The 13463-nt window shown below is 46.1% G+C and overlaps 1 protein-coding gene across 4 annotated transcripts in view; it reads right to left on the bottom strand.

Moving 5' to 3' along the window:
- Window positions 1-775: 775 nt before the first annotated feature.
- POU2F3 (POU class 2 homeobox 3) overlaps window positions 776-13463 on the bottom strand; it is a 94999-nt gene continuing 82311 nt past the window's right edge. For all 4 annotated transcript variants that reach the window (XM_035140186.3, XM_035140187.3, XM_088658120.1 and 1 more), the window contains 4 exons: window positions 12942-13103; window positions 8753-8819; window positions 6476-6608; window positions 776-4142 (listed from right to left, as the gene is read on the bottom strand). In XM_035140186.3, coding sequence (XP_034996077.1) covers window positions 4103-4142; window positions 6476-6608; window positions 8753-8819; window positions 12942-13103 — 402 coding nt within the window. In that variant the 3' untranslated portion in view covers window positions 776-4102. The remainder of the gene's footprint in view (window positions 4143-6475; window positions 6609-8752; window positions 8820-12941; window positions 13104-13463) is intronic.

Genomic DNA, 13463 nt, shown 5'->3' with positions numbered 1-13463 from the left:
AAATGCCAATTCCAGGAACTGTGCTGGAAGACAGCTGCAGAATCTTGATCTGCAACAGCTACAGTGGTACCTCGGTTTATGAACACAATTGGTTCCAGAAGTCTGTTCATAAACTGAAACGTTCATAAACTGAAGCGAACTTTCCCATTGAAAGTAACCGCGGAGTACTCAACCTGAAGCGTACTTAACCCGATGCATGGGTGTAATTGGTTCCGGAAATCTGTTCATAAACTGAAGCGTTCATAAACTGAAGCAAACTTTCCCATTGAAAGTAATGGAAAGTGAATTAATCCGTTCCAGATGGGTCTGCGGTGTTCGTAAACCGAAAATTCGTAAACCGAGGTGTTCATAAACCGAGGTTCCACTGTAGTCCTCCAAGAAGAGCGAGAGAGTCTGGGCAAGTTATGCCGACACATGTTCTCTGTTCGCTTGACGTACGGATTGGAGGGAGAAATGGTCAGCCTGTAATAAGACCACTGATTTATTCAGTCTTGCCCGCCCACCTACCGAGGACCAGTTTGGAAGCCACCTTCTTCCCTAAATAAAAGTCATTGAGGTGACATTGAAACAAGGTTGCCTGTAAAGCCTATTTATATCACTTTAGCAATCATGGCTTCCCGCAAAGAATCTTGGGAACTGAAGTTTATTCCTCACAGGGCTACCATTCTGGGCACTACAGCTCCCAGGATTCTTTGGGGGAAGTCATGGGCTTTAACTAGATAACATATAAACAGCCTCGTTCTACAAAGAAATGCAACTTTCTGCATTGATCTGATAAGGAGGTTCCCAGCATTTAAAAGGAATTTTAATGAAATCAAAACAATGCACAAACACACACACATAAAAAGAGACACAAAATCTTCAAAATTCACACCTGAGTTATACAAACTGTTCTCCCAAAGAGAGAAAAGTGGAAGACACAGAAGATGTAGGGTGGAGGAAAAGAAACTATTTACAGTACAGAAAATATCTCCCCCCCCCCTTAAACAAACATCACGATTGCAATCACGGTGATAGACAAAGTTTCTTTTGCCTGGGAGCTAATATAAAAACCCAATGGACAGACTATTAATAACAATAATTAAAAAACAAACTAAACCCAAAACATAAAAGAACAGAGAAGTACAGTTCTAATGTGCTTGGAGCCATCAAAGTGGTAATAGTTTTATATTCATTCCTTGCCATCAATGTGATAGCAAAAAAAGATCTACGGTGCAAGGCAGGGGTTGGGCAGCTTATTCAGCCTGAGGGCCACATTTCCCGCTGGGCGGGGACCACTTGCCAGAAGTGGGCGGGGCAAGAGGCAAAAGTGAGTTGGAGAAACAAACACAGTTTTTACCTTTTTACAAGCAGGCTGGTTTCTGCACACGATCACACACTCCCCTGCCTCTCCAGGAAAGCAAAAGGCATTGGGAGACTCCAAGGACACATTCCGGTCAGGTGAAAACATTTAAGGAGTGTGCAAAGCAGGCTTGGCGAGGGGTGGGAAGGCACGTGACCTGGGGGGGGGTGGTAGGGGGAGAGAGTCCTGAGCGCCAGATAGGCCTGGATAACCCCCTCCTCCCCCCCCCCAGCCCCGAGGTTCCCGGCCGCTGGTCTAAGCAGCAAATATGTTGTGAATAAACAGAACTTGCTCTAGAAGAGGAATCTTCCAGATCAAGAGGTCAACTGGTTTCAGAGGCTTTTTCCAAGCTGGTCATTACATAGCAGATGTGCATCACAGTTTCTGTGTGCACATTTAATGGAAAGCAGCTGGGGGAGGTGCCTCCACCCAGCTGCTTTTCCAGCCATCAGGCTCTGAGTATGGGACCCTAGGCAGTCTCTTTTCCCAGGAACAGACTTTTGCTGACCTCCTCCCTCCCATCTGCCACACAATTATTTATCGGGGGCAGGGGCGGGTAAAAGAAACGACTCATCCTTTTCATTGCTACCAGCGGCAGCTCTCGCCCAGTCCTGGTAGCTTGGGAATTGTACAAACTGAACAAAACAGGGGAATGGAGATCCGATTTGCATGGCTAGTGAAGAACGAGCAGGTCTGTCAGTTTCACGTTCTGTCAGTTTCTTGTTTTTCCAACCCAAGGTTAAGTTCTCCCCATGTTGACATTGGTTTGTGGTTCCCCCCCTTTCCCCCCCTTTTAAAAAGTCATTGTGAAAATTCACCAGCTTTTTTACTGCAAAATTCTCCTAATCGGCACATTTTGGCAAAGGAATCTCTCCTAATAAAATGCATTTTTGTAGGTTATCTTCATGACTATATGCATTTTTATGCACGCTTTGCCCTAGTCTCTACACATTGCTTGGCTGGAGAACTGCACTGGAAAATTTGGAAACTGAGAATTTCGAAGGATGGCTGTGCTTCAGTTTGTGCATCATTTTGGAAAGTTCAGTTAGGTAGGTTTGCCTTTGGATGCAAACTGAATCAAATTTCTTCCCCATCCCAACAAATTAGCATGTGAGTGTGTGTAGCCAGACTCCAGGGGTTAGAGGCTATTCAACCTATTTCCGTGTTTTCTAGTTACTGCTGCCCCTCCTAGTCACATTCAGATCAAGGGAGTGGTAGAATTGACTTAAGACTGGCTCCCAAGCGGTTTTGTCCAGTCAATCCTCCCCACCAAAATGTTTCACCTGAATGGCAAAAAAGGGAGGTGTCTACATGACTAGATATGTGTGCTTATTTTATTTTTAAAAAGAACTTGTAAAATGGTTTCAAAACTGCTTGAGATTTTTAAGTTTGTGAAGATGAAATGTATTAACTCATCAAGGCATTTGTCCAGTAGACACCTAGGCCAATCTGGTATAGCTTGAACCACCATGTGTGGAAAAAAAATGCCTGACTTGTTTAATCAGAGATCCTCATGAGAGACTATTTAAAAATATTTTTTTAAAAAAAATAACACATCTATCACAGGCATTGACAATTCTAAAGCACAACCTCCCAAATATTGGAGAAGCCAGTGTCTATAGATAGGCAAGTTGGGTGACAAAGTGTCCATTTGGTGAATATACCATCCAAGGTTGGCCCAAGATATTTTGCTACCTGAGATGCAGGCCCGGGTGGTACCCTCCCCATGTCATTCACAGAAGCCAACCAGATTGGTAGCTGTGTTTTGCTTCAATGTCAATGAAGGAGCAATCACCCTCCATTGCAGCTGAGGGTAGGTGGTTAGCTTAGGGCAGGCATCCCCAAACTGCGGCCCTCCAGATATTTTGGCCTACAACTCCCATGATCCCTAGCTAACAGGACCAGTGGTAAGGGATGATGGGAATTGTAGTCCAAAACATCTGGAGGGCCGAAATTTGGGGATGCCTGGCTTAGGGGGTACAATGTGTACAACCTCACTATGCCCAACGATAGGGTCGGCCCAGGCAGCCTCATTCTTGAACAATTCGATGCATGTCAATTCCATGTCTATCTTGCTCCCCAGAAGCTATGGGGTCTCCAGGTCCCCAACACAAAGAGTCTGGGGATCAAAACCTGCATGCACCCAGATCACCTAAATGTTCCCACAATTTTGAGTAGTTGCCCTCGAATGCATCGCTCACAGGCAATCCAAGCACAGCTACCTTGCTCCAGAGCACCACCTGCAGGACATTGAAAATGCCAATCCTGATTGAAACCTTCAGGAAATCTAATTTGGCAGCCTTGGCTTAGCTTAGGGGGAACCTCCGCGGATGCATCTTTAGGTTTGGATGGGAGAATGGATATGTCTTCACAGTTGCCTCCCGACAAAAAGCATTTACAAACTAGAGAGAGAAGACAGAACCACTTCCCCGTCGAAGATCGCCAGGCATCAGCTACAGAGCAAAAGGTTCAGGCAACCGGATGCAGAAGCGCCTGAGGACGACACGATGTGAAGGGCTTATGCCATGCACACGCACTATTGGCACGTGACACCGGTTTAGTCTCTATGACAGTTCTGCTTGCAAAGTTGCTGCCATCAAGTGAGGTTGAAGGGAGACCTGTTGTGGCATGTGGGCCGTGCGTTTGACTGAGCCACTGTTCCCTAAGAAGTGGGTCCATAGCACAAAAGTTCAGGCTCCATTTCTTTTTTTTCTGCAGAGAAGAAGAAGGTGGAGTTGGCTGCTCTTTGGGAATGGGGCTTCAGTGGAGGTAGGTGGGCTGGTTCCATCGGTACCAGGATCTGCTCGCAAGGATAAACAGAACAAAAAAGACACAAAGGCAAGACTTTAGAAATTGTTTTCTCTGCAGAGAGAGAGAGAGAGAGGGAGAGAGAGAATGCATGTCTATAAAAACTAGATGCATATTTTGTTGGAGGGGATGCCAGGAAACAGGGAATTATGTTCACACGTGTTGTACAAATATGTACAACTGTTTTTGGTGAAGGGTGTTTAAGGAGATAACAGAAATCACGGGGTTAAAGCTGACCAAAAGTCCAGAGGTAGCATTATTATCAATTTATGATGGGGTGGAAGGTTCACAGGCTATGAAGGACTTGCTCACAAATTTATTGACAGCTGCATGAATTATTATAGCTAGGAAGTGGAAGGGGCAAACAGAATATAAAACGGAAGAATGGTACAAAGACGTTTGGGATACAGCTATTAATGGTAAATTAACATGTGCCATGAAGGAAAGATGGGGAATATGTAGGAGAAATGATTTTGAAGAGATATGGAGGGTGTTCATAGAATTTGTATTGTTAAAACAGAAAGGGGTCAAACCGTCGCAAGAGGTGTCAAAATTCTGGGAGGTTGGAGAGTTATAATGGAATGGTCTTGGTGGTGAGGTGCACATTTTTATGCTTATCTATGTACGATTCATTGTTAATTTAATAAAAAAAGAGAGCAAAAAAAGACTATAAAAAACCTAAATGTATAACAAAGGGCCAAACTGTCAAGGCATGCATGATCAGATCTCTTGTCTGTTCCTATGGTGAGAATTCAGACAGGGGCAAGCAATGGTGTTGGCAAGGAACTAAGGCAGAGCTTTCCAAACTTTTCATGTTGTTAACACACTTTTTACACATGTATCATTTTGCGACACAGTTATTCAGTTTTACTAGCAAGCCAGAGGTTAAACGAACCCCTTTCAAGCCCCGGGAGGAGCTACAGGGAGCATTCGCGAGACACACGTACACACTGCAGCCAACACACTAATGTGTCGTGATGCACAATTTGGAAAGCTCTGAACTAAGGTAACAACCACACTGTTCTTATAAAGAACATTTTAAAGCACACCCTCCCCCAGAGAAACCTGAGAAGTGTTGCTTAACTGCTCACAGAGCTACAATTCCAAGTTCCCAGGATTCTTTGGAGGGGTGGTTATGTATTACATATTTGGCCATATCTTGAAGAGCAAAAAAGAGGACACATTTGTGCCGACTTCTACTTTTAACTATGGATCCCTGTGATGACTCTGCCCATGAAAAAGAGGACGTGTCCTGGAAAAAGAGGCCATGTGGCAACCCTAAATATAAAGACATGACAGAAAAGGAAAGGGGAGGGGGAGGGGAAAGGGAGAAGAAAAGGCAAACTCAAGCACTAATTCCCAGGATTCTTTAGGGTAGCTATTTGCTTTAAATGTGTGTTATATGTGCTTTAAACATACGGTGTGGTTCTGTACCAACTGTTTCACCATGTAAAATAAAAAAATTCCTTCAGTAGCACCTTAAAGACCAACTAAGTTTTTATTTTGGTATGAGCTTTCGTGTGCATGCACACTTCTTCATGTTTCACCATGTGCCATTTTTCCAATTCTAAATTTGCCCTGAAGGCAAGACATTATGATTTTTTTGGCACTATTTAACCCCTTCCACCAGGAATCAGCAGCTGACTACCTAATAAGAAATTAAGGGGTAATTAATTACTGTCCCCCCAAAGCAATAAAACAGGTTGAACTAGCACACAGGAAGTTTTCAATTAAGGACACAGTGCCCCCCTCCCAAGTCTGCACTTATCAGGTTTTTGCTGCTTTCGTATTTTTTAAAATCCCTAATCATGTCTGAAAAGTTACAGGAGGTTAACACAGAGAACAACAGACTGCAGTGAGCTGACAAGGACACTTTCCAAATTCTCTGTAAAAAGTGGTTATGCAAAGCAGAGCAATTCCAGAGCACAGGGGCTAGTATGAAAGCAACCTATTACGTCTCCAGTGGGCATCCTTGTCTGACTTCAGGTGCAGTTCTGCTACTGTGAACTTTTCTGTGCAGCTGCAAGCCTCAAAGCAGAAGACAACCATTTCCCAGGAGTGGAAATTCAGTACCCAGGGAAAACTCACAGTCACACCTGGCCAGATTGGGACTTTCAGAATGCTCGGGTGACTCTGCATCCTATCCTGCTGTCTCCTGCTTCCTGGCTTTTTTCACCGTCCTTTTATTCACATGATCCCAGGGGAAAATTTATCTGAGATTCCTGCATTGCAGGGGGTTGGACTAGATGACCGTGCTGATCCCTTCCGACTCTACAATTCAATTATTCTTTTAACTGCACCCCGCTCCCCCCGACATAGCATTACCCAGAAGAGTTGAAGCTGGAGGAGTTGATGGCGGCTTTGGAGTTGCTCTGGGACATGCCGGGGCTGCTGGAGTGGAGTCCTGTGCCAGGAGACGAGGGCCGGCTGGAGTTTCCCGGAGAGCATGATGATGTCACTGTGCAAGAGAGAAAACTACCCTTAAAGAAAAATTCTTCAGGCCTTCCAGTGCATGCAAATAGGTCTGGTTTCTTTTGCATCTTAACAGTGATTTGTTCCTGGTTCCTCTCCCCATTTCACTTATTCACTGTTCTGACCCTTCTTTCCTAGGCCCTCCATTCAGTGTTGGGACTAATTATATATAAAATTCTCAGTAGTGGCACCCACTCTGTGGAATGCCCTTCCATTAGATGTCAATGAAATAAACAACTATCTGACTTTTAGAAGACATCTGAAGGCAGCCCTCTTTAGGGAAGTTTTTAATGTCTGATGTTTTATTGCTTTATTATTATCATCATCATCATCATCATTAATTCTGTTGAGAGTTGTCCAGAGTGGCTGGGGAAACCCAGCCAGATGGGCAGGATATTAATAATAATAATAATAATAATAATAATAATAATAATAATAATAATAATATATTCTTATAATTATTATTTTAATAATAATAGAATTTATATCCTGCCTTTGCTCCCCCTGGAGCCCAGGTGGCACATAGATACAAAACTAAAAACAACAACAAACATTCTAAAAGCATTCTGAAAACAATGACAATTAAAGACATCTAAATGCAGCTACAGTTAAAAACATCCTTCCCAAAATGACCTCAGGGTTGCCAGGGGACAGTATCGTTCAGCCACCAGTTGCCTGGGTAAACAGGAATGTTTTCTAATTCCTCCAAGAAATGAATGATGATGGGGACAGGCACACCTCACTAGGGAGGGCATTTCCACAACCAAGGAGCCATCACCAAAAAGGTCCTGGCAAGGCGGAATCCAGAGCGGCCAATGGTAGGTGGGAGCAGAGCCAAGGACAGGCAGATTCAACTAATTCTAACTTTGTCCCCCCCCACCCCGCTCCTATCTTCCTCTCAGCCAAGTTCCACTGTGGCAACACAGAGATTATGGAGGAGGAAGCTGAGAGCTAGTGTCCCCTTGCCCCCCACCCTGGTTTGGATGTAAGCAAGAAGTCAAACAGGTATGGTGCTGGTGGTTGGTGGCTGCATTGAAACAGGGACTTGGGCGTCTTACTCTTTATGCAACCGGGCAAAGGAAGGAATTCTCAGTCCTGCCTCTGCTGTACTGTGGTGCTACCTCTACAATGGCCAGAGATGGTACTGCTGTTTTTTGGACCAGCCAGATCAGCTGACCTGTAGATCCAATAGGCTGGCTCTATATAACAGTTGCTCAGTCTAAGCCATGCCATAGGAATGTAGGAAGCTGGCTTTGACCAAGCCAGACCATTGGTCCCTGAAGTTCAGTGCTGTCTGCACCAGCATGACGAATCTTTGGCCTGCCAGATGTTGTGGAACTGCAACTCCCATCGCCATTGGCCGTGCTTGCTGGGGCTGATGGGAATTGTAGTTCAGCAACATCGGGAGTCTACACTGACTGGCAGTCTCTCTCCAGGGTTTCCCCTTTCCAACCTGGAGATGATAAGGATTGAACCTGGGACCTTCTGCATGCAAAGCAGATGGCCTGGCACTGAGTTACGGTCCTCTCCTTGACAGTAAGAGTTGTTTGACAGTGGAACAGACTCCCTCCGCATGTTGTCGGTTCTCCTTCATTGGAGACTTTTTAAGTAGAGGTTGGATGGCCACCTGTCATGGATGCTTTAGTTGAGATTCCTGCATTGCAGGGAGCTGGAGTAGGTAACTCCATGATTCTGTGATTCCCAGCCCCTCAGTCTGAGTAGCTTGTCCAGTGGAGTAATGATGCAGATTTCCTCATCTCACGTCTGTCTGATCGAGAACCTGCCCTCTGGCCTGTCTGTCACCACACCCATTTTACCCTGTTGGGCTTTCACAGCCCAACTGCCCATCACAGTATCAATGGAAAGCCTGCGGCCAAAGATTTGGCAGGGTTGCTTCAAGCCGATATATATGTGTTCCTCAGCCTATGCCCCTAGGCAAGGTCTGAGCTGTGCAGAGGAATATCCGTGCAGGGCCTGGGGCGCCAAAGGCCTGAGGCAAAAAGACCGGCTGGTTCCATGTTCCCTCCACAATCCCATCTCACCTAGAGAAGCAGATCGGAGTGGCTGAATCATGGAAGGAAAAAACAGAAACAGAGAAATGTTCTCCTGGAGGGGAAAACCCCCACATACCTGCCCCATGCATGGTGCTGTGAACAGGAGTGACAGAGAGGGGACCCAAGGATCCTGAGGTAGAAACCTGGAAGAAAAAAAGCAAACCAAAGAGGATCATTTGGGGTGACAGGTTGAAAGATGGGCCTAGGTTGGTTTGTCCACTGCAAGTCGTATGGCTGGTGCTTAGAAAAACAAAAACAAATAAGCAGTACTTAACTGCTGTGCTAAAGGAGACTCAATTCGTTCAATGGGAAGCTCATTTTTTTTTGCATCATCTGCACTGTACATTTAAACAGGGTTGGAAATCAAGACACAAAATCTTAAAAAAATAAATTTTGAGCTATTTTAAAGGAAATACGTCAAAATATAGACTGTGTCTCCCGCCACCAAAGAATCCCTGGAAGTGTAGTTTCTTAAGGGTAAGAGTCATCGGGAGACCCCTGTTCCCCTCAAAGAGTTGCAATTCCCAGAGTGGTTTAACAAGCAATCCCTCTTCACAGGGAACTCTGGGAGATGTACGTCTGTGATAGAAATGTGATGCTGCTTTAAATGTGATAATGCAGGTGGTACTTAGCCATCCCTCCTTTTTCTCTATTGCAGTAAGCCATAGACTTATTGTGACTTGCAAATGCAGCTACAATATTTAATTGATCGTTCAGTTACTCAAGGTTATTTTTGGATTAAACATACATCCTAATTAAAATAAATTAGTGGATTAAATGGGTGTCCCAATTAAAAATGTTTTGGATGGGTTAAAATGTGCCGCAAGGCAGATTCACGGCATACGTACAAAATACACAACTTTCCCCAAAGAAGGATCCTGGGAATTGTAGCTCTATGAGGATTTTGCATTGTTTAGGGGGAAGCCATGAGATTTAAATGTGGTTAGATGTGCTTTAAATGTATAGTGGGGATCTGTTCCCAGTTAACCAGATAGCAAATCTTCTCTCCCCCCTCCCCCCCAAACAGGTAGAAAGTGTCCTCTTCTAAGTGTCATCTTCTATGTGTCCCCCACTCTCATTCTTCCATACCCCAGCCTAAACATGCCCATTTATCCCAATCTTTCATCTTAGGACTTCTTTTCTTTACCCATGACCACCTTAGTTGCCCTCCTCTGAACCGGTTCCACTTCACTCAATCTGCCTTCTCTCTTGACTTCATTCTTGCTGTGATTCCTACATTGCAGGGGGTTGGACTAGATGAACCTCAGGGTCCAGCTATGCAAAAGTGTTCTATCCCCCCCTTTTTTGCATAGTCTAACATCATGGCACAATGAAAATGTCAGATTCTATCTGTCTGACATCAACCCAGAAGTAACTGCAAGGGTGGCCGAGTTTTAAATCAATAGTATCTCTTAGTGTGGTGAATGGCACTATTTAGCAGGAAGAATCTCCGATGAAAATCCTCATTATTGCATATTTTACATGGCTGCTTATTTGTACATATTTTAAAATTTTATATATGGATGTTTTATGATGGCTGATATTTGTAATGCCTAATAAAATTTTGGCAAAGGTCACTTCCAACTCTACATTTGCTGCTGGACTTAGATGACAGTTTGCTCAGATAGTTCAACAGCCAGAGATGATAGTTGCTTCCAGATGACCTTTTAAAAATTTTTTAAATAAAAAAGCATTAATTCTGATTGGTTTGTAGGCAGATAAGATGACACTGCCTATTTCAGGAGCCTTCTGATTTGATGTAGGGGAGGTTAGAGGATGTTGTGTCCAGGCAAGCATTCTGCCCCACATTGTCTAGTGATTTTCCCCATCCCTTTCCTCAAAGCAAAAAGATTCAGGTAGGTAGCCGTGTTGGTCTGACATAGTGTATCTGAATAAGTGTGCATGCACACGAAAGCTTATACCAAGAACAAACTTAGTTGGTCTCTAAGGTGCTACTGGACAATTGTTTTAATTATTTTTTAATATATCTCAAAGCAAAAAGTCTATTTTGAGGGGGGTGGGGAGAGGTGTATTTGTTGCGCAATAGCTTCCTGCCGACAACGATTGCACAACTTGGATTGGCTGACACAGGAGAGGATCCCACCCGAAAATGGAGAGCACCCTGTGCTAAGCTAGAAGCAGCTGCCTTACAGGAAGCTGTGTGAATGAGTCATCCTCAGAGGGTGCTCTCCTCTGTGAGTCAGTCCTGGTGAATCAGGAAAAAGGTGCTCTTTCCATTTGCTGGGGGCCTTGTTAATTTGGAGCGATAGCATCTCAGGAAGCTGGCTGACATTCCGGCGACTGAGACTCTCCGTCACAGTTTCAGTTGGATCCCAGCCTTTCTCCTCGCAGCATTTCTACAGAGCTTTTAAGATGATACCTGTACCCCATCTCAGTAACGCTTACAACAATCTTGCAAGGTAGGCTGTTATTCCCATACTGCCTTGTGTGTGTGTGTGTGTGTGTGTGTGTGTGTGTGTGGAGATGGCAGTTTACTGAGGGCTGCCAAGAAACTTCTGAAGCAAGGCCCTTTTGGCTGACAACTCATCATGAGCCATAATATTGTCCTGGCTCTCCTGTGTTGATCCCCTACGGCAAGCCATTCCTTTAGAAGGAGCTGGCATGCTCTACCCCCAGCAACAGCTGCATTCCACTTCAAAGTGTGTTTATACACTAATGCTTCGCCCAGCGTAAGGTGAGGACCACACAGAATCCAGCTCATGCCAACAGCAACAACTCTTTGGCCATTCACACAACCCACTTCCACTCGTTTCTTCATGTAGGCTCATGTGCAATTCAAATTGCGTTGTAAGAAAGAAAGAGAGGCAGGCAGCAGCTGCGTGGAGCTATTCAGACACATGCAAAGCGGTTTTCAACAGGGAGAGGTGCTCTGTTGGCTCTGATACACCAGGAGCACACTGTTGGCAACATGGAACATGATGTTCAAAGCACAGTATTTGTGTGATACTCCTGACTATCCTATATAATAAAGTCCCTGTGTCTCTGCGTCCAGTCCCTGTGTCCGCGCTACTGCGCATGTGCCCCACGGACACAGGGATTGGACGCAGAGACTTGGAGCACAGAGACCGGCCCCTTCTCTGCCTCCTCCCGCTGTCCCGAGTGGCGACGGCCTCCTCCACCTCCCTTCTCCTGAGGAGAAGGAAGAGGCCTCTGCCGTCGCCTCCCGCAGCGTGCCTCAGGTAAGCGCGCCGCCCCTCACTCTCCCGCCCCGCCGCCCTGCGTCACTCCGCCACAGCAGGGAGGTGGAGGAGGCCGTTGCCACTCGGGACAGCAGGAGGAGGCAGAGGAGGGGCCGGTGGGCCTCAGGCGCTCGACGGAGGTGATGCCTGATTTGGATCCTGGAATGACGAGCAACAGAGCACCTTCTGAGATCACTTTGACATTGCCCAGGGATGCACCCTTCTGGGAAGCTGTGCTGGCTGTCTCAAAGGGATGCACCAAAGTGCCTTGGTTGGTCTTGCAGAGGGGGAGAAGGCAGCCTTCTCCTTGCAGTGGTGGCAGCAGTGAGTGGTGGGAGGCAGTGGTGAGCTGAGTGAGCCTGGGCATCCTTGTGGGTGGTGCTGGTGGGTCAAGGCGGAGTGGGTGGGTGAGGGGTGGAGGCAGGGGCAGCATGATGGGTGTGTGTGTCCTGGATTTGGGACAGAAAATGTTGGAGCATATGTAATGAACCTAAGTTAGTCATGTCCATTAACTTCAGTGGGCCACTGCCAGTAGGACTAGTACTGGGCACAACAACAATTCCTGGGCACAAAGTAAGAGCTCTACCACCTAAATTTGCCCAGGGGTAAAGGTAAAGGGACCCCTGACTATTAGGTCGAGTCATGACTGACTCTGGGGTTGCGGCGCTCATCTCATGTTATTGGCTGAGGGAGCCGGCGTACAGCTTCCGGGTCATGTGGCCAGCATGACTAAGCCGCTTCTGACAAACCAGAGCAGCGCACGGAAACACCGTTTACCTTCCCACTGTAGCGGTACCTATTTATCTACTTGCACTTTGACGTGCTTTCGAACTGCTAGGTTGGCAGGAGCTGGTAACCGAGCAACGGGAGCTCACCCCGTCGTGGGGATCCGAACCTCTGACCTTCTGATCGGCAAGCCCTAGGCTCTGTGGTTTAACCCACAGCGCCATAAATTAGCACATGCCAATATGTAAGAAATGTGCATTATGGGCTTTTGCCTCGAGTCCTTCAACTATCTAGCAATGCCCAGTGGTGATCAGTCCCCTTTGGTGAAGGAGCTCTTACCAGTCTGGAGTTGTAGAGGGGTGATTTGATAGGGGAGGGCATCGGGCAGCTGATGCGCTTCTCTTTCTGGCGCCGGTTGCAGAACCAAACCCGGACCACTTCCTTCTCCATGGACAACTGTTCTGCAATCATGGAGATCTCCTCTGAGCTGGGCTTGGGGTTCTGAAGAGAAAAAGGCTGAGATAAGCAACACCATCCACAGCAGTAAGGGACACTTTATTTCTTACTATATACATAGAAAGGTAAGGCTGTTGTCATGTTGCAGCTCACAGGACTGCCTGACAGCAGCAGATCACTGGGTGGCTCGACCTGCAGTGATCAGGGGCTGTCTCAATCCTCCACTCCCCTAAATCGGCTCAATTTAGTTCAGGACTTGGACCGGTCGAATCCTGTGCACAGCCCTAGATCATATAGTGTTGTAAGCACCTAACCTCTGTGTGGTGAGAGACTCTGGGGGCTCCTGCACTTACCCAGGGTTCTGTTTCCTGGGAATGAAGGTCTATGGAGCAATCTCCATATCTT

Source organism: Zootoca vivipara, chromosome 14 (genome assembly GCF_965207765.1).
Source record: "Zootoca vivipara chromosome 14, rZooViv2.hap1.1, whole genome shotgun sequence".
Lineage (NCBI taxonomy): Eukaryota > Metazoa > Chordata > Lepidosauria > Squamata > Lacertidae > Zootoca > Zootoca vivipara.
Note: the sequence above shows the minus strand (reverse complement) of the source record. Positions and strands in the feature narration are given on the sequence as shown.